This window comes from Ylistrum balloti, unplaced genomic scaffold, assembly GCF_031769215.1.
Source record: "Ylistrum balloti isolate Yb309-2 unplaced genomic scaffold, AGI_CSIRO_Ybal_v1 Utg369760, whole genome shotgun sequence".
Classification (NCBI taxonomy): domain Eukaryota; kingdom Metazoa; phylum Mollusca; class Bivalvia; order Pectinida; family Pectinidae; genus Ylistrum; species Ylistrum balloti.
In genome coordinates, this window is record NW_026781959.1 from 305746 (window position 1) to 327580 (window position 21835).

Consider the following 21835-nt stretch of genomic DNA (forward strand, 5'->3'; position numbering starts at 1 on the left):
CTTACTGAGTAGTATTACATATGGAATCACTTCATTCTTAAACACCTGTCTCAACTACAGTATTCCACCGTTATACAACTCGTTCCCTTGGTGATATCGTTAGTGACGACACAACAGGTAAATATTTTAATCCCATGAATGGAACTTTTATGTTTTTTCTGAATTCTAAATGATTTATCTGATGGGACAAAGCAATTTATCATTTGATAAGGAAAATTATTTATCTCGCGATTTTCAGCCTCGTAAGTAATACATAATTAAACATTGTCTTCAGGTTGGTTAATATATAAACTGTTCTTCTATATAGAAAATATGAATTTTCCTTCTGTTCACCAGAACGCCCTCGTTTTCTTGCAGTGAAAGCTTTCTTTTCCAAGAAAGGTGAACAGTGGTACAAGGAGATGAACTATACTGAAGCATATTTCGTGGAAAATAGTGAAAGAAGAAATACGAGGACGACATATAAAATGAGTTTCTGTTTGACGTTTTCATCGAGTTCAGTGGTAAGATCTATCAGCAGATTATTGCCATACCTATACGAAGTAAGTGTCCCTCTCATGGCGGACTTATTTTGGTTTTATACGAGGCTGCATTTATCGAATAGCTTATGAAAACAGTCCACAAACATCTTGCAAAGTCAACTGATTTCGCTTTCAGATTTATTAATGATTTCATGTCTGTAGATATCAAGAGTTTTAATGACCACGTCCGTCGTATATAACCTCCAGAATTGGAAATCAAGGAAACAATAGACTCTTTCACATAAATCATTCATCTCCATCTTCTACTACATACGTACATGGACAACTTACCAACACGCTGTATGATAAGCGCGATGATCTTAATTTTCCTGTTGCGGATTTTCCATTTCTAGATAGCAACACCCTGCTTCCCCAATCTATGGTGTTTATATATCGCAGTAAATTGAAACATTGCTTACTCCTCTGAAAACCCTGGTCTTATTCTCATGGTATTTTGCCGGATTCTCGTGTAAATTTCATATTTGTCCTAGTTTTATTGTATTCGTGTTTGGATTATAATTTTGTTCATATGTTGAGGTTTTCTTGTTGTTTCTGGAAAAAGATGATTGTTTGTGAAATATAACAAGCATTTGACTCGATGAGAGAATGAACTAGAGCAACATGACCTCGATAATTTCAATGTTGATATTTTTTGTTTATGTTTATTTATACTACAGCTTTTCTACATATAAGTGAACTCACATGATTCTTATCTGACCAATAATCTTTGTGAGGACCGGAGACCTAAATAACCTATTTTGATCTCTGTGTCGATTTGGTGCCTAAACGGATTGTGATTCCTGAGACCTACGTCAACATTGTTCCTTTGTCTTTGATGCGTTCTGTTACACATGAAACACTGTTCTAAATGTTCGTAAAATAAAATGAGATTTTGTAAATATATAACCTTGATTTTTTTAAATCGTCAATATTGGACATCACTGTTATATTGTGAGTTTGTTTAATACTCACTTTACAATGATCAAATTTCCGTGTTTTTTCTTTCAATTTCATAATTATCATTTTTTTTATCACGTCGTAATTCTGCATCCACGAATTTACCCACTAAAGCATATATCATCCTTTTACTTTTTGGACGGATTTCTCGCTATAGTCTGCTATCACTTTAGGAACAGTGGATATCAGACTGTCAGTTACCCTGCTATCACTTTAGGAACAGTGGATATCAGACTGTCAGTTACCCCGGTATCACTTTAGGAATCGTGGATATCAGACTGTCAGTTACCCTGGTATCACTTTAGGAACCATGGATATTAGACTGTCAGTTACCCCGGTATCACTTTAGGAACCGTGGATATTAGACTGTCAGTTACCCTGGTATCACTTTAGGAACCGTGGATATTAGACTGTCAGTTACCCTGGTATCACTTTAGAAACCGTGGATATCAGACTGTCAGTTACCCTGGTATCACTTTAGGAACCGTGGGTATCAGACTGTCAGTTACCCTGGTATCACTTTTAGGAACCGTGGATATCAGACTGTCAGTTACCCTGGTATCACTTTAGGAACCGTGGATATTAGACTGTCAGTTACCCTGGTATCACTTTAGAAACCGTGGATATCAGACTGTCAGTTACCCTGGTATCACTTTAGATACCGTGGATATCAGACTGTCAGTTACCCTGGTATCACTTTAGAAACCGTGGATATTAGACTGTCAGTTACCCTGGTATCACTTTAGAAACCGTGGATATCAGACTGTCAGTTACCCTGGTATCACTTTAGGAACCGTGGATATCAGACTGTCAGTTACCCTGGTATCACTTTAGGAACCGTGGATATTAGACTGTCAGTTACCCTGGTATCACTTTAGAAACCGTGGATATCAGACTGTCAGTTACCCTGGTATCACTTTAGGAACCGTGGATATTAGACTGTCAGTTACCCTGGTATCACTTTAGGAACCGTGGATATCAGACTGTCAGTTACCCTGGTATCACTTTAGGAACCGTGGATATTAGACTGTCAGTTACCCTGGTATCACTTTAGAAACCGTGGATATCAGACTGTCAGTTACCCTGGTATCACTTTAGGAACCGTGGATATTAGACTGTCAGTTACCCTGGTATCACTTTAGGAACCGTGGATATTAGGCTGTCAGTTACCCTGGTATCACTTTAGGAACCGTGGATATTAGGCTGTCAGTTACTCTGGTATCACTTTAGGAACCGTTGATATCAGACTGTCAGTTACCCTGGTATCACTTTAGGAACCGTGGATATCAGACTGTCAGTTACCCTGGTATCACTTTAGGAACCGTAAATACGGGACAGACTGTCACATCGCATTATAACTATTCCATACCACATTTAAGATTTAACTCCCGGAAACTGCTCGATCTTATATTATCTATCGCTGATCCAGCACACTAGCTCAGGAATACGCAGAACTAAATTCGTATATCGTGTAAGGGTCAATTGACCAAAATCCAAATTGGCCGAAGGAAATGGCAAAAACCGTAATAATAAGTTAAATAACATTAAAACCATGATACCTATCACCTGCTTGATACACTAACATGGTTTCTCTAGATTTTATACAAAACCACGTGATCGGACAAACGGCTCCCACATTTTCACTATCGATCTAGGACGCTGGTCAGTAATGAAGTTTTGTTCACACTGAAACAAAAACAAGAAATAACGTATCATTTTTATATAAAATGACCAAGTCATTAAAAGTGACAAGGGAAAAACAGAGGTGCTGACGAATTTCTTCACTTCCGTATTTATACAAGAATTAGAGGACGACATTCCCAGTGTAGACTGTACTACGGCTAATATAATAGATACATTTATGAAAGATCCCAACAGTATGTTCAAAATTTTGGAAAAACTGAAAACGTCAAAATCTCTAGAACGGATAATCTTCGAATATTAAAAGAATTAACCTCTATCATAAGCAAATCAACGTACATCCATTAAAAGTTCCTTAACACGATCATTGTTACGGCGATTTTCAATCAAGATTACAGATCATCCGGGCAACTGTAAACCTAATAACATAAAACGACACAAATGAACAGAATCATTTAGCACAAATTCGGATAAGACACAGAAGTGCTAAACAATTAAGTAAATTGCATCATGCATCAACGGCTAGTGAAAGGCGAGTGCATTACCACTACGACACCCGACCACCCAATATTTCATCAGATATAGACCCAATTGCTGGTGCTAAAATGAAGGTTTACGTAAGTAGGTGTTAATTGATATCAGTGAAATTGGTAGATTTTGAATGTGTCTTGGCGAACACCAGCGTGAGGTGGAACCCTAGGAAGGCATGAAGGAATGGAACAATACGTTCTAGATCTAACAAATCAGCACCTAAAGATCTTTTCAATTTCTAAGATCTTTTTCGTTCTCTAGGACAATTTCTAGTGGCGGATAAAAAAAAACCAGTCCTTTCATACGGCAGGTCTTTGAAACAATGTGATAAATCGGGATGAAGGGACTCATAAATTCGCGCACAATTGGGACCAGTTTTAGATAAAGTGTAGTCGAAGCGACTTCATACGTGGATAAATCCATTGTTAACACCTAATGTACATGTATATATGAAATACTAGCAATTCCATATGTTTCCACCGTAATCTCGTCGCCGTCCCGTTCATATGACGTCATCCCGTACGTTACATACATACATACATATGTTAAGACACACGTGTAATAAATGAGAGTGTCTCAGCAGTGACCATTGTTTCTGTCCAATTCTTATTACCCAAGTAATAACTTAATAATAATTAATATTATGTGATGATCTGTTACCCGAAAGGGTTGTAAAAAAGGCAAAAAAGAAAAAAAACAAAACAAAACAAAAAAACAAAAACAAAAACAAAACAAAAAACAAAAAAAGAAAGAAAGAAATGACTAAAAATAGCCAGATTGGTATAACGAATCTCTAACAATGTTTTTATTAGATCTCTGTGTGTTTTTCAACATCAAACAACCCATTGATGAAATCAATGTAAACAACAACAAACATGTTCATTGTTATTGTTTATGCTAACAATTTGTATATATAACTGTAATATACCTTCTTGTAACCATGGTAACATTGTGTTCGGGTTCCCAAAGTGTATGGATATTTATTTCATCATTATTATAAATATTTCTAGTTTCGTCGCATTCTTTAAAACATTAAATTTATTTGAGTTAGGAAAAGAAGGGATACTATAAACACAGACAAAAATCATTTATTTTATGAGAAATACATTTGAAATCGATTAATATGTACAGCAAGTGTGAAATTATAAACTGTCGAGGTTGTTATCCTAATAGAAGTAAAGATAAATGGAAGACATTGTTAAGTCTGCATGGTGTCTAACTTAACTGATCTGTTCAATGATACCTTGAGGTAATTAGATTATAAAATGAATCAAAACAACATTAATAGAGAAAAGTCATTAAATGGATTTATTAAATGTTTTCAGATATGTAAATTGTACCTATATATCAATCATATACAATGTACACGCATTACTAAGCGTAGAACTCGCTTGGCAGGAGACACACAGACAGACAGACAACATCACCTGTCATAACCTCACAGACGAATTACGTCATCTCGGAATAGCTTTATTAGAGTTAAATTCACTTTTATTTCACGGAATAAGATATGATCGAATATGACGTTTCGTTTTTCTGAAATTAGTTTTGACGTTATTCACATCGAAGCGTTGGATGGGACGGTTATTACCAAATTTACTTAATGGCGGATTATTGGCTTCCCATGTTTCCAAGTTCATCAAGACCTCGAAATTCTGGAAAGATAAGATATATTCATTCAGAACGGTTTTTGGACTCTTGTTTGATGTATTTACCAGTTAAAATCTACTACACATGTCACAAATCTCGTATAGAAGTGTTTGCCACATTAATAAAATGTGTTACCTGTAACCGAGCGAGATCAGGGGTATCTCAGTCGAGGGCTGAGACCCTGTAACATAGTCTCTACCGAGGCTTTAGCCGACGTTAGGATGTTACAGGACCTCAGCCCTAGGATGGGATACTACGCGGGATATCCCTGTACTCACAAACACCAATTGCTATGGTAATTGATTTGGTTGTTCTATAACATGGTTGCCGCAGATTTTTTTATCATTCTGTAACTTTCTTCTAAACACAATTCGCCACAAGCATCAAGTGAAAATATAGAGACAATCATATTACTTTAATCAGTAGTCTGCTAACCATTGGTTAACATTACATATACATTACAAACAAATTTGATATTCTCTGATAATTACTCAAACTTCGGACAATGTATTATATAGAACAAGGCAGTAAAACCCACCTTCCTACAGACAGTTGTCGGAGTCTTGAACACAATCCACAGGTAATCAGGAGTACAGACGGGCGTTGTCTTAGAGCCAATGTAGGTGTAAAATTTCCCATCCTTGGGTAGTAACCGCTTTGGCTTGACATACGCCTCTACAAATCATTTCATCTTTAATTGTTACTACTTTCTATCAGTTTATACTGTATAAAATATTTACTTAAGCTTTTCCATAAACGTACAACATACATTCTAGCCAATAGATCAATACAAACTTTACTGAGAACAAGTGCTCGTTATTGTTGTGACCTGGTTCTCTATCAACACGATGATTTTATTTAGATAACCTGGATATCTGTACATCAACTTGTAACACATGAAAATACTAATGAACAATATTCTAAACACCAAAGGTAAAGTCTTTATCATCATGAAACAATGAAACACAACACAAAAATCAGCGAAACTATACAAACACAAACCAACTCATGTTCGTCGTAGCATTTGATCAAATAATTGTTTTTAAAAGTCTGTTGCTCATACACCCTTATGATAGTAATATATCTACATGTAAGTATTATTTAACCTATCTGATATATCAATCAAACTATATTACCTGTCTCGTCCAAATAGTTCGGGATTTTAGTTATAAATTTTGATATCATCTTATCTGCATAGCTTCCACATTTCTCCACAACCTGGGTATAAACAAAAAAAAATAGAAAAAAATTCTGTCAGTATAAATTTTCAATACTGGAAATGTCTGAACAGGAGTAGTACATTCAATACACTGCCGGTTTTTCTGTTTTCAATTTGGTATTATAATATAAATATGGTTTATTTTACAACAATTGCAAAACAAGTTGCTAGCTTATATTAATCACTCTTGTTGATCCGGATGGAAGCGTGTGGGTGTCTTACTGTGGGAGGAAACCAGAGTACCGGACGAAAACCCACGTGGTCGGGCAGGTGACCCCATACGTGTTCACGTCCGGTTCAGGAATCGAATCCCAGACGGCTATGTGAAAGGCGAGTACGTCACCACTGCGACGCCATTTGATGATACACAACTTGGAATTATGGTTGATGAATTATATGTTTTTACCACTATATAAAACCATGCTAATTCTTGTAAGGTGTATATATTTGTATACGTACAGGTGTTGTAGGGCGAGGACTTACATTGATGAACTCAGAGGAGGAGGGCGAGGACTTACATTGAAGACCACCCCTAGGAGTGGGAGGAGGAGGAGGAGGAGGAGGAAGAGGACTTACATTGAAGAACACAGGGGAGGAGGAAGAGGACTTACATTGAAGAACACCCTAAGAGTGGGAGGAGGTGGTGGAAGAGGACTTACATTGAAGAACACTCCTACAACCAGAACGTCTTGTCCACCTGTCTTTCCCCCATCGTCTCCAGTAAAAGTCTTCCTCTCGTGTACCAGATGTATCTAATTAAGAAATGTTTGTTTACATTAGATGTTGAAAAGAATGAAATAACACGGGACATTAGAAATCATTATCTATCACTAAATCACTTTAAAGCCCCAATATACGTAACATTCACCAAAAATTTAGTGTAGAATCACACATAATTATTGAGATATTCTCTAAGAAATAGTTAGAATTAAGTTATTCAAACAATAGTTACCATGACTTTGTGCATAAAGTATCGATATATGAGCAGTTGAAACTCGCTATTTGTAAACACACCTCCATTTTAAACACGCCGCCATCGAAATTACGATTGTTGCCGAACCATGTCGGAAAGTTCATGACCTGGTCTCGCGAGAGTTGAGGTTTCTACTTATAGAGGAAGCACATGAAGATATGTCTACAGTAAGATTTTGTTTACAAACATTGTTTGCGAAGTCTTGTCGTAGACTTGAGGTATTCCTGTGATAAACATTCAGTTTTTGGGAAATTATTAGAAGGAATAATTAGTTTAGAAACGATACGACGTACAATTATAACGTAAAAATTCAGAACTGGCCTGATGTATGATTGGAAAAAAAGGAAGCGACTGGTGAACGTCTGTACTGTGTCTGCCATGTTTACACACGCGGAATATGCGCATGCACAATGTCATCGCTACGAGCGGTAATGTATGAATTATTGTGGGTCCCATATTGTTTATTTTCCGATTGTTTTAATTTTTATTTAAATTGAAAACAGTCAGTTTTATTTTCTTTAATTAAAGGAAAGTATTTGTTTTGTTACATATATTACGGGGAAAATAAGATAAAGTTTGTTTTTCGTAGTGATTTTACGTATATTGGGGCTTTAATACTTTCTTTCAGTATCACAAGGCCAAGAACCACTATAAACATGTTTGATCAAAATATACAGCAGAAGAAACATGCAATGAAATTACAATTTCAAAAGGAACATGAAGTTTTTTAATCGCAAGAACACCTCTTAATTCGTCATTCATCCTTCTAGGGTTCGTTAGAGACGTTTCAAAACTGCTGATTAATTTCAAACGCCAAATACATGTATGTATTCTAAACCATGCCATTTTCCGGATAAATGAAAACTTGAAATGAAGATTACGGCAAAAAGACAACAAGAAAACACCAACATATCAACACAATAATAATCCACATTAATATTCAATAAAGCAAGGGAGAAATATTTACAGAAGAAAGATTTAAGCGGAAACCAGGTGTTCCGGCAGAGTAAGCATCTTCTGCCTCATCGATGAAATCCACCTTGGAAACTTTGGTCAATCCAAGTAAGTAATGTCACGTTCTCAAATGAGAACAGGGTATACAACAACGGGACCAACAGATAAAACTAATGAGCATCAAACACGTTCAGCTCAATACCGCACAAAGAAATTAAATTTTCGCAATGAGATCACTATGAAAAAAACTTCCCTATAATGTTCTTTAACCTGAATCTTTTGAAACCCTCCGTAACGCGTGTGTTCGTCAGTTGACTGCTTCCACGAAAACCACGATAATTGGAAAAGGCCAAGGAATATTGACTCGACATCAACATGTAAACACCATATGTTTGTGTGCAGGGATGTTGCTATCCAGAAATGGGAAAAAATCACAATAGGGAAAGTGAAATCATCACGCTTATCATGCATATAACTCAAAAAATTTCCATGTTGGTTTTGTAGTAGGAAGAGATTAAGATAAGCAGGTGATGCAGAAGAGTCTGTTGTGTCCTTGATTTCCAATTCTGGTGGGTATATACGATTGGACGTGATCAATGATTTGTTAATTATTTAACGCCCAAAGTCAATAACATATGTGAAAGTAAAAACGGAGGACGTTGGAAAGTCATTGTGGCATGTTTTGATAAGCTCTTCGACAAATTTAGAAAATATAATTCAGTCACCAAGGAGCAAACCTCTGAGACTTACATTAGAATGAGACATACCGGGCCTATGTGATAATCTTAAAGAAAAATGATCTTTACCTCGCCTTTGTAGCCTTTCATATTTACAACGTGCTCCGATCCATACGACGATTCATTTGATCCAATATGGTAGTGGAATTCTTTGAATACATACGAGGTGCCATCGTCGTCGTCATCCTCCCTACCGACAATCAGTATATTTGTTTTGGGATGTCCATGGACTTCGAAGTTTGGTGCAAAACCTTATAAGATATTATGTGAAATGAGTCGTTCAGTATTTCTAATCGGTGGTAATTTTTTTGTATAATATCATCGTTTTCAGCAGATATAGCCGACAGAATTGAAATTATCATTATTATTAGGAAAGTATTTATTATATAAAATAGCTCCGACTTGTGAATTAAAATTCAAACTCTAAATAGACGAAACCATGGTACAATATGAACGAAAGAAAGACTTCCACCCATACCCTCGAAATAGTACAGGAAAATAAAACAATATGTTCCGGAAGGTCAAGCGTCTTCATTGTCATATAAATATTTATATTAAAACATACACGTCACTTGATGAGAACAAGGTCTACTATAACGTTGATTGTAATTTAACCTTAAAGTTTTGAGGAATACGTTACCATTATTCTCAAATATTCCGTCTACTGTTTTCGACCGTCTATAATAAACACGGTTGATGTTTGCTCGCTCGGTTTTACCAGTCTGGATATTAATAGGGCTTTGCTTGTCACCTCCACATAACGGATACTTTTTATGCCAGTGTTGTGGACCTGCAATGTATTTTTGCGTTGTTAACTCGGATATTTTAATATTCAATTTTCGAGAATTCTGAAGAAACAATGACATTTAGTGAATGAAAACTCTACGGTGGTGTTAACAGGAAACTATATAAATCATCAATCTTGTCTGAATATTAATCTCGCATGTACAACTTTGCTAAGGACAACTTATTGTATTTTACGTTCAACATATTTCTCCCATACTTCACAAGGTTATCCTCGTTTTGAGTAGGGAAAGATAAATCTGTCCCGGCAAGCCTCGAGCTATCAACTTTGAAAAATACCCCTCGGTTTGAGATAACCCTGTCTATAATACACAGGGGTGAAAGATTCTATTAATCTTGTACATGTATGTATACCTTACCTTGTAAGTCTAGATCCTATACTATACATACACGATAAATCAAACTGTGACCCTTATACGCCGCCGTAGTTCATGTTAGTAAAACATTAGACACTGTAGTTCATACTACTGTATATATCTGACATCAAAATGCATTGTAAAAGTATGAGTGCATACAGAATCCGTTCTTTTGCGAAGGACACTCAAAAAATGTATCCGTACAGCAACAGGTACATGATATGCCAAATAATAAGATGTAACGATATTTTGGAGCTTTTTTTCCCTGAAAGATGATAAAGTAAGGAAACCAGGCAAAGAAATTCAGCTGATCTAAATCGACCTTAACATTATTCTTAAACAGTTCAAACAATGACACAGCTGATCTAAATCGACCTTAACATTATTCTTAAACATTTCAAACAATGACACAATTGTGTCTATTTGATTTGAATGAATATTAAATGACAATGTATATTTCACACCGCGGAACTATCTGTAATAATAATATGATGATGTTAATATGTCCGAATGCGTTAGGATACTATATATAGATATATAATAGTCGATGCATCTTAAGGCGTTTCCAGAGACAAACGTAATAAACGTTTAAGGATAAAAAAGACCCACAAATAAATAGCAAAATTCTATACAAAGGATGAGATACAATGGGGCAAACCGATGAGGTAAACTGAACCATACATCTGTTTCATCTTCTAAGACTCTACATTGATGCTATGAGCCTAACATTTGAAGCATAGGAGGTGACTGAGGAAAATCCAAAGTAATCGAAAGAATAGTCTAACCCGACATAGCGGGGTGCACTAATCTCATAATTCAATCAAATACGTAATTGTCATATATCTGATAACTCTAGAACAAACATATAAGGGAATTACACATTAGGCGTTAGACACGTGGCAACAACATAAATCTTACTGATGGTATGATGGTTTCATTTGAGTTATTGATTCACAAATAATCGAACCGTGTGTGTTGTTGTTGTTGATGGTGGTGTTGGTAGTGATGGTAGTGGTGGTGGGGGTGAGGAGGAGGAGGAGGAGGAGGAGGAGGATGGTGTTGTTGTTGTTGAGTTGTTGTTGATGATGGTGGTGGTGGTGGTGATGATGATGATGATGATGATGATGATGATGATGATGATGATGATGATGATGGTGTTGTTGTTGTTGTTGTTGTTGTTGTTGTTGGTGGTGGTGGTGGTGGTGGTAATGAGGAGGAGGAAGATTTTGTTGTTGTTGTCTGTCTGTGTAAAATATGTAAAATTTAATGCGTTTAATATGTGTGATTCACCTCGACATCAGGAAAATAAAATGTCTGAATAACCATGTCTGAAGTGCCACTCAGCTGTCCAAAATTACAGCCCCTCGTGACAGTTCTAACCTCACCGAGGCGGGTCAAAATTTGTATACTTGAACAAAACTAATATAATACATATCTATCAATTTATAAAATTAAGAACATCATCCGGGCCAGACAATGAAATTTAAATATAATGTGGTTCCAGAAAAAAAAAATACAAAATTTGAAAGTAAATATTTTGTTGTGGCTATTTACAATATGTATATTTATACAGTATCACGAAAAGGTGTAGTTTAGGTCAGTTGTGACGTTGTAGATATATACAGGTAAGTTGTCCTTGATGACATTTGACGTTCCTGTTCGTCATACCGTAAAGTCGTTTGGACAATTCAAGGACATTCAGATACATGCAATTTTATTTAACAACACGCACGAATGAGAAAAAGCTGGATATGACGGTAGTGTCAACGTAGGTTTGTCACTAAGACAGCTGGGCGACTCAAAACAACATGTTAAGGAATAATAATTAATTTGCGCATGTAAGCATTATTATAAACTGTAAATTAAAAAGGAGCGCCAAAAGGATGAGGTTATATGTTCATATTCTATAATTCTCTGTTAGAAGACACCTTGCGAGCTTTACATTGAGTTAAACTAAAACATACGATAGAGATTTTAGACAAAATCAACATTAACACTTATTATAACATATATTGTTAAAAAAAAGGAAAATATAGACAGGTAAACATGAAACATTAAGCATCTTAATTCAAATTCAAATTCGACGAAACTAGAGCATAAATATGAACAAAAGAAAGATTTACACGCAGTCTGAAAAAATATATGGAGAAAGATACAAAAATAAAGTATGTGCGTTATGAACATTCATTTACACCTGTATTTAATTAATAAGATGACTTCTACCATTTTTTGTGTTGAAAACGTTTTTCATTGTCAAAAATAACCTGTCTGTTGAGGAGTGAACGTGTGCTCTGTAAATACACCACATTATTAACGGCTTTATTAAACGGTTTGGAGACAAGATGCGTTTTAGCGTTTCTTTTTATAAATTGCCCAAGGAATACTGGATGTATAACTCTAATAAGTAGCTATAGATGAAAGTTAATGAGGCTATATATATATATATATATATATATATATTAAAATGTTGTAACTATTTGGAAAACTATTGAATTTATCAATTTGTAATAGACCACTACTAATCTGAGGCGACATTGGAGTTTAGTTTATAGCTATCAGCTAAAACGTATTAAGTCATCGAGTATAGAGCCAGCGCAGAGAAATGGTTTATTGTACTAGTATATATGCGTTCAAATGACAAAAATACAAATAAAAAGTCTGAATTTATGTTTCCTAATGTAAATTATAATCTATTACATTCAGTGAAGGCATAGAGAAGTCCTATGATTAAACATGCATTGTACATAATCGGCAAAATGAAAATGTTTTATAGAAGTAAATGTCTTACCACATGGTGAATTTGGATTGTAACTGAAGAAACCGGTAATGGAGGGGCACTTGTTCCACTGGTCGTCCTTTGATCCAGTCACACTCTGATAAAAAGAACATTCTACAACACTTAACAAACTTACAGAAATGAGAAACACAAGAGAACACATAATGAGAAGATGAAACGTCAGCTTTCACACACAACTATAGGACCTTATATAGTTTAGAAAGCAGTATTATTTGTTTTTAGACACTCCCACTCCGTTTGTTTACAATTGATTGACACATAAAAAGCATGTGACATGATGTTGTTATCAGGTCGGAATCGTCAGAACCGAGGATTGTCTAAAAAATCTGTTCTTTTGTATACATGGTGATCTGTTTAAGTCACTACCATCCATACATTATAGAGGATCATACATCCTGCCGACCTGTAATAAAAATCAGCATTTTATTAATTCACTTACAAATAGTTAACATCATAACAATACTCCAATGTTGTGTATTTATTGTTCTTATTGTGTCAGTAAGGTGGTGTTAAATTAACATATGCATGTAAAGTGAATTTAATGAAATAGAAACAAATTCTAATCAAGACTTTGTGTGGTACAGGTATCGACAATAAACATCAGATGCTACATGTTGTATTGTTTCCAATCTGATATTTTATTGATGATTAATTTATTCATTTTTTTTCAATTTTTCGTCGTTGTTTATAAATCTACCTGTCGTATTATTTATAATTCAAATTCAAAGATGTCATATTGCTCGACCGTTTTCATTCATTAAAATTCACGTTTGATATTTATATGTTGCTACACTAGATCGAACAAATGTTAGATACTGCAGGATATTTGTACAATTCTGATACAGGAAACTTTGATCATAATTGTCAGTTATTTACTTTTGTCTATATATCAATTCTTTTTTTCACACGCAATTAACATGCCCAAATTATTTCCATCTCTTAAAGGTAGAAACGCTGTATGAAAACCCCATATTTCGGACCCATAACTTAGAATGCTATTAACGTATGTGTCAAAGATCGATAATTGGGTTTTAATATTAAAATATTTTTTACGACACACGTCTAACACTGCAAATAAAGCTTTTCTTTCTTACTCCTCGATTTTTTGTCGAGTTTTTTCTAAAGATTCCATTACAATTAAGTAACATACCCAAATAATAAAAATCATTTACAGCATCTAATTGACACCAGTCATATTTCTAGGTTTCGTCATTCCTCAAAATGCCAACATTTCGAAAAACCAGATTTTTAGTTTTACTTGTACTGACAGTAAAGTCCTAGATTTCTGCGTTAGAGGTCTGTTATACACAACGATAGCGATTGTAATGAGAAAATGATATCTTCTACCGTATAAGGTAATAAATACTTGTACATTGATAAAACTGGAGGCTTTTAGAAGCAATCCTTGGAAAGGCACAATCTTCGCAAATATATAGCTGCCTGTTAAATGCCCGAGTATGATTAGTTTTGTACATAAGGTGACATAGCTTCGAAAAGACATCGGTGTTAATTATACACTTCTATTAAATAAACATTAAAATGACAAATTTTCACTAAACAACAAAATATGAAGGATTGTGTATTGTCCAAATGATTGATTTATGCATTTTAATATAAATTTTGTAAAAACAAAATATATCAAAACAAGTTGACTTTTCATGTACAAAATTTCAAATGAATTTAAACACAAAATGTCTAATACGTACCTGCCTCTCACGAATAATTACGTATTCATATTCCGTTGAAATTTCATATTCGAAAATATTTTGATTGTTGTGAAAGGATTTTTTCTCAATTGATATAACCATGGTAATTATCATTATCATTCATTAAGATATGAGACCTAATGACATTGAGTGTGCGTTACATTTGTACAATGAGTGTAGATGTTAATATATATATAAGGAAATCACACGATGAACATCACGTTTTCATCACATAGAAGTCACGTGTCCTTTACTATATACACCTATTTATAAATTGTATATCAGGATCTAAGTGAGATTGTCCAAATCTTGTGAAGATCCTGAATCGAGAGATTTACCTTTTGGAAAATTGTTTAGTTGTCAGACTGGTGCAAGGGAGACAATCATTTGAAAGTCAGACCAGCGACCCATCCTTTACGTTAGTGTGGGACGGGAGATCAGTGTGGGACGGGAGATCAGTGTGGGACGGGGATGCAGTGTGGCTCTATAAACCTTATAATTTATCATTAAAAAATATAGTAATAAGTTGGTATGTAACCCTGTCGGCAAAGTAGACGTATATACAGTTTTACAATAATAATTCCTTACCGAGTATATTGTATATCAAGGTGACATTGTCAGTAGACAATGCGTAAACCTGTAAAGAGATAAGCATAATTGTTCATGTCATAAAGACATTTTCAACCATAAAAATTGGTTTTCGTTTTTAAAAATTTATGTTCGGACAAATATTTTAAAGTTAGGGTTTCAATAAGCAAAGGATGAGGTTTGGGGTGAGGGAGCAAACTTCAATCTATTGATGTACCGAGGTATCTCTCGGCAGGTATATGAGAAATGACTGTTTGTTTCAGTTTCACGTTTTAGTCGTCATTGATTGATTGAATATTTACTGTTCCGCACGCAATACCTTCATCAGAATTTTCTTCGTTCAGTCTACTGCAATTTGTACGTTCTAGTTTTATATGAACTGTCAAGAAAAATATCAACACCTTCATTAATATGTTGCCACTTGTGCACTGGACTTGAAAGTCTACAAAAGATAAAACTTGATTTATGTATCTTACTGAGTGAGTTTCCGCACTGACTACGTAGTTAAAAACTGGTAATTATCAAACACGTGCTGAACCCATGTCCATTCCACTCGCTGTAACAATGTCCGTCATAATAGATTAAATATCTGCACATGTGTATCATTCGCTTCTTACCAATAAGCGCATGCTGCTGTTGCCTGGAAACTGGATGTTTATCCTAAACCACTACGTCATACATAAATTATATTGTATACAACCAATCACATCGTAAACTGTAGGTTCCCGTAAACGTTTTGTTTTGGTTTTTTAGTTGACACGTTTTCATTAGAAATAAGAATAAGCCCTTTACCGCAGAAAGTGTAAAGGAGATATCAGCTTGGATGAAAACAATGAATATGTACAAAAACACATCAGTGACTAGAACCGTTGATACAGTGATATGGTGGGTGAAACTAAATCAAATGATGAACTATCATGGTTTACATAAGGAGGATAAACAAATCAACTACAAACAGATGAAAAGACAGAAATAATTTTACCCAAGGACATGAAATGAATTTTGATTGCCTCCCTTTCGTTATGGATTGAAACTATAAATTTAAAGCATCTGTCTGTATAATTCTTGGTGGCTGTCCTTCCCCTCCCAAACGCAATACACAAATTGTATGCATACTCATCTTCCTATGGAAATAATTTGATATTGACAATTACTCCCCAGCACACACGCTTTTGGGATTGACCGCTAGACCTGGTCATTCTATGATAGTAATTATCTCCCTTGCTCCTTTAAGACAAATCCTCTGTTCTCGTTACATGATCTACCATCATAAGCATTTCATCAATTCATTTGATCTTTACGAGATTTGTTTAATTGGGACAATATCAGTATATTACAGATATAGCGTATACACAGCTTATATATATATAAGTATAATAGCTAAAAATATTATCACGCTTGACTTCTATACTAATATCAAGACTGGGTACTCAGTATCAAGCATAGTACTCATTCTGTAGACATATCTACTATCGGGCCTGATTTCTATATAATGTAGACTTAGTACTCATTCTATAGATATCAATACTATCGAGTCTGATTTCTATATCATGACTTAGTACTCATTCTATAGACATAAATACTTAGTTTAAATCAATTTTATTGCAAACAAAATACCACAGGATTGGACAAAAGTTATAACAACTTACTTACGCCCTTTCCATAACAAATTAAAACATACAAATTAAGATAGTCACGAAATAGCCTTGGAACATTTCATATCATTTAGTTAAAGATAGGCTTAAAAATTAAAACATACAAATTAAGATAGTCACGAAATAGCCTTGGAACATTTCATATCATTTAGTTAAAGATAGGCTTAAAAATGAGAAAAAGAAAACAAAAATGGGGTAAAGAGGGGGTTAGGGGTTGGGGGGTTGGGGGTCACCGACGGGTAATTCTGTGGTTTCGGTAACTGTCAATTCCTAATCCAGTCGGCAAAGAACTGACGCTTTACTGTACACACATTGCGTTCTAATTATCTAAAATGTTCAGTCACATCCCATGCCTTAGTTGTCGTTCTCCTGGATCACTCCTTGTCCGTCTACGATACCGTACTCTACCTGCTTTGCCGACAAGGGTTTTGGTAAAATATGAATATTTTACGAAGTATGTATTAAATAAACATTATAATTATATAAATAAAACAATGCCGTCGGTGTTGGGAGGAAAGGATGAAACTGGATGAATGGAAGGGGTGTGGGGAAGGGGTAGTTTTGACATACTAGGTGTCCTGGTTATCGATGATTAAATGTTAAAACGTTTAGAACTAGATATAAATTATTGTACAGACCTACAGATGACAATATTTTTTGTTAGTATCGAGATTTTCGTCCCCAAATAGAAGGTGTTCCACAGTTATTTCGTTGTACCAGTAAAGAGACTGAAGCATTATGTTACTTAATTTATCAAAGTTGTTACAGAAAAGCAAGTAATGACTAGAGTCTTCAGGATGATGTCCGCAACTGCAAGAAGAATTGGGTCGAAGACGTGCTTTGTAAAGATCATAATTTAGAGAGCTGCTTCGGTTGCGGAGTTGGCAATGTATTATATTTACTTTTCTAGGCCCGTACTCAAGAAATGATATAATATTTGTAGGGATAGTAAGATGAGGTAGAAGAGTTTTGAATTGTTTGGTAGAATCAGATGACTTAGTTTCGATAGGTAGAGTATTCCAGGAGTCTGAAGTGCTTGGTATAAAGGATGAATGTGTAAGTTGAAGCATATAGAGTGGAGTTTGGAAGTTATTTCTGTTTCTAAGATTGTAATTTGTAGAATTTGACATAGTAGGTGGTAGTAGAGATTTTAGATATGAAGGAGCATCATTGTGAAAAATATTATAAAACATAGATAACTTCCTAGTTTTACGTCTATCCGCCAATAATTGCCAGCCTAGCTCCCTGTAAATAAATTATTTTAATAAGTACTGGTAATCCTGTAATTATGCGACCTGCTTCATACTGAATATTTTCTAATTCATTTGAAAGAGTGGTATTGCAATTGTCCCAAACTTCACAGGCATATTCAAAGTGTGGTCTGATGAAAATAAGATATATTTATAAGTTTTTTTTTTCTGTTCAAGATGTACTTAAGTTTCCTAAGTGTTGCGATGTATTCAGCAGTTTTTGTCAAAATGTCATCAATGTGAGAGTTCCAAGTACCATTGCTGTTTATAACTACTCCTAAGTGTTTGTGTTTGTTAACGATAGGAATGGGTGTGTTGTCAAAGAGAAATTGTGGGTTAGAAAGTATATGTGTGTTAGAAATCAGGAGTATTTCAGTTTTAGTTGGATTGAAGCTCATTAACCATTTTTGAGACCAAAGATTCGGCTGTTCCATGTCGTAGTTTATTACCTGTTTTAGATCGTGTAAATGTTTAGAAGAGTATGCTAATGTAGTATCGTCAGCGAAAAGTCTAGTAATAGCCAAAAAAGTGTTTGAAATATCGTTAATGTATACAAGTAAGAGAAGAGGGCCTAGAACAGAACCTTGGGGAACCCCGGCTTTAATACATACTTCTCGAGAGACAATATTTTTTAAGGACAACTGACTGACGTCTGTTGCTTATATAGTTTTTTATCCATTCTAAGACTTTACCCCTTATCCTGTCTTTTCCTAATTTAATTAACAAACCTTTATGTCAGACTCGGTCAAACGCTTCAGAAAAGTCACCAAAAGCAAGAGCTGTAGATTCGTGATTCTCTAGCGCTAAAAGTATATTATGGTAGAATTTAATAAGTTGGTGAGTCGTAGAGTGATTTGGCAAGAAGCCGGATTGTAATTGGTATAGAAGATTATTAGTGAAAAGATAGTTATAAAGATGTTTACGGATTATTCGTTCAAAAAGTTTGCCAATGCAGCTAAGTAAAGAAATAGGTCTGTAGTTATTTGCCAATTCAGGAAAAACGGAAGTACGAAACGATTCGTTGAATAGAAGTGTAAGAGGTGCAGCTATTTCACTAGATATCATTTTTAACATTTTATGACTTATGCCATCGGGAACAGCTGTTTTGTTAATGTCTAGAATATTACTAGTGTCTAAAACATCTTGTTCTGTTATTTCAATACCAGTAAGAGAAGAGTCAATTGTAAAGTTAAAGTAGGGTCTGACGTCATCGGGGTCATCATGGTCAGAGACAGATGTAAAGAAGTTATTTTAAATAGTCATTGTTACAGTATGTCCGATACGAAAGGATAGAACGGCAACGGACATGAATGTGGTAAGTATAACGGATTTCCATATCATGAGTTATATAAATATGGTTTTGTACACCAGACGCGGACGGAAAGACTAAAAACGGCGATAGACAAGAAAGGGGTCAGGAAAAATAATTTCCGATTTAATTCACGACTTGTTTGGATGTAAATATACGTCCGAAGTCGGAGTCTAAGACTAGAAACGGTTTCGGACAGCGATAGTTAGCTGGACCGTGAATGGCACAGCTAGGTGTGTATGAACGGAATTTTCATTAAGACATCCCCGATTGTTTGTAACCGCAAAAAAAAATGAAGACATTGAATTAACCACAAATAATTATTTAAACAATGGTGAGCATGGGTGTTCAATTAAAAAGAACGACCACTACAACACTTCAAAAAATGTGGATGAACACAAGTACAAACATGGGTTATAATACAATCTATCGTAAGTATAGACATTATTTAATTAATGTTTCATTAGCAAACGTTACAAATGTGCAGTCGGGAGAATCTGGGGTTGATGGTCGGGTGGTACAAGAGATTGACCGGATGTGGAGTTTTCAAGTTTTGCAATACATTGCTGTGAATGGATTTCTATTTTGCCGGAGGTTGCTGTTTTTTTGCAATAGATGCGGCCTTCTACTGTCCTGAAGGAGTAGTTCTTACCATCTTCGCGTAGCTTGTTGAGGGCCGAAACCAATGTCTGTCTTAGTTTTGTAAGGCTCCCTGTGATGAGGATGTGATCTCTGTGAGATTCCAGACGAAATCTACTCTCGTAGACACGTTGTCTGTCGGAATAACGAACGAATCGCGCGATGACAGTAATTCTATGGTTTTTAGGTGTTCCGATCACATGGGCTCTTGAAATATCGTTACTGTCGATATGGACTCCGATGTCGCTAGCTATCGACGTAACTACGCGGTATGAGTCGAGTTCTTTGACTCCCCTCCGGAATTGGTACGTTGTGGAATTTTAACGCTGTCCGTCGGGAATACTGTTGTAGTTCCCTGAGTTCACGCTGTGTAGTAGCTAATTGAGTTTTGGTCTGTGTAAGTTTATCGTTTTGTCGTTGGATAACATTTTGTAGAGGGGAAACAACCGCGTCCAGTTTACGTTCAATCTTATTGTTTAAGTGTACGTTGTTGGCCATAAAGTTCATTTATAGTTGATTCTATCTGCGGCTTGGCGCGTTCCACAAGGATATTTTCAATTATTGAAGATACAATAGAAGCAACTGCGGGTACCAATGCACTTACGAGTTTATCTAGGAATTTAGGCGAATACATGATATCTAGCACTGGACGCAACCCAGGGCCGATGTACGGGGTATCAGTGGAGGGGTCTGGAGATTTCTCGGGTAGTTTAATCACGTTAGTTTGAGAACTCAATAAAGATTCACCAGTAGGACGTTTGGGTTGTGTAGATAGATGATCATCGAGAGATATAGGGCTACACAGTCCTTTACGTCTAAGGTCACTGTTCATCATATTGGACACTGGTGAGCAATACATGACTGCCTGGTGTTTGGTAATAACTGGAGTATCAAAGTTATTAGGAGTATTGGATTTTGAGTTTGACATGATAATTGATAAATATAATGTAAAAGTTCTCTCGTCACAAGGATGTGTATCAAAAATTTCACCAGTACGAATAGGTCATACCTGTATGTAACTGAATATAGCACCGGGTAACAAAGGAGTTCAGCAGAATGTCACAAATAATCACTTTCATGACGATTATCACACAAAATTTATCAACACGACGATTCCATGACCTACTTGACATATTCAGGACTTTTCCCATTGTCTATATAATTGGCGTTAAATCATGTATATGTACACCCGCGTTTCACACCTGGCCAGCACTCTTCGACCATCACGTGAACACGATCTGGCCTGATTTCTATATCATGGTGACTTAGTATTGATGCTATAGATATGAATAAATTATAGGATATGACTTCGGTATTACGGATACTTACTAATGATATATTTCACAATAAATATCTACATTTGTTATACAACCATAATCTGTTCTCGATACGTTAGTAAGTTTCTTATGTAAAAGAGTGTGATTATTAAACACCTGACAGTTTGCAAATCTGAAATTTTTAACATTCAGAATTTAATTTCCCTTTTCCTTAAAATTTATTTACATTACTACCAAGTAAACTGTATATATTAATTGTTTAAGGGATTTT

At 35.3% G+C, this 21835-nt stretch overlaps 1 protein-coding gene across 1 annotated transcript; it reads right to left on the reverse strand.

Moving 5' to 3' along the window:
* Window positions 1-5146: 5146 nt before the first annotated feature.
* Window positions 5147-21215, reverse strand: LOC132543634 (carbonic anhydrase 2-like). Its single transcript, XM_060207149.1, has 8 exons — window positions 20892-21215; window positions 13132-13216; window positions 9824-9973; window positions 9241-9434; window positions 7179-7271; window positions 6437-6518; window positions 5839-5975; window positions 5147-5305 (listed from the first exon to the last, which is right to left on the reverse strand). Exons 1-8 carry the CDS (start codon window positions 21213-21215, stop codon window positions 5147-5149), a joined length of 1224 nt encoding a protein of 407 aa, XP_060063132.1.
* Between the last annotated feature and the right edge of the window lie 620 nt (window positions 21216-21835).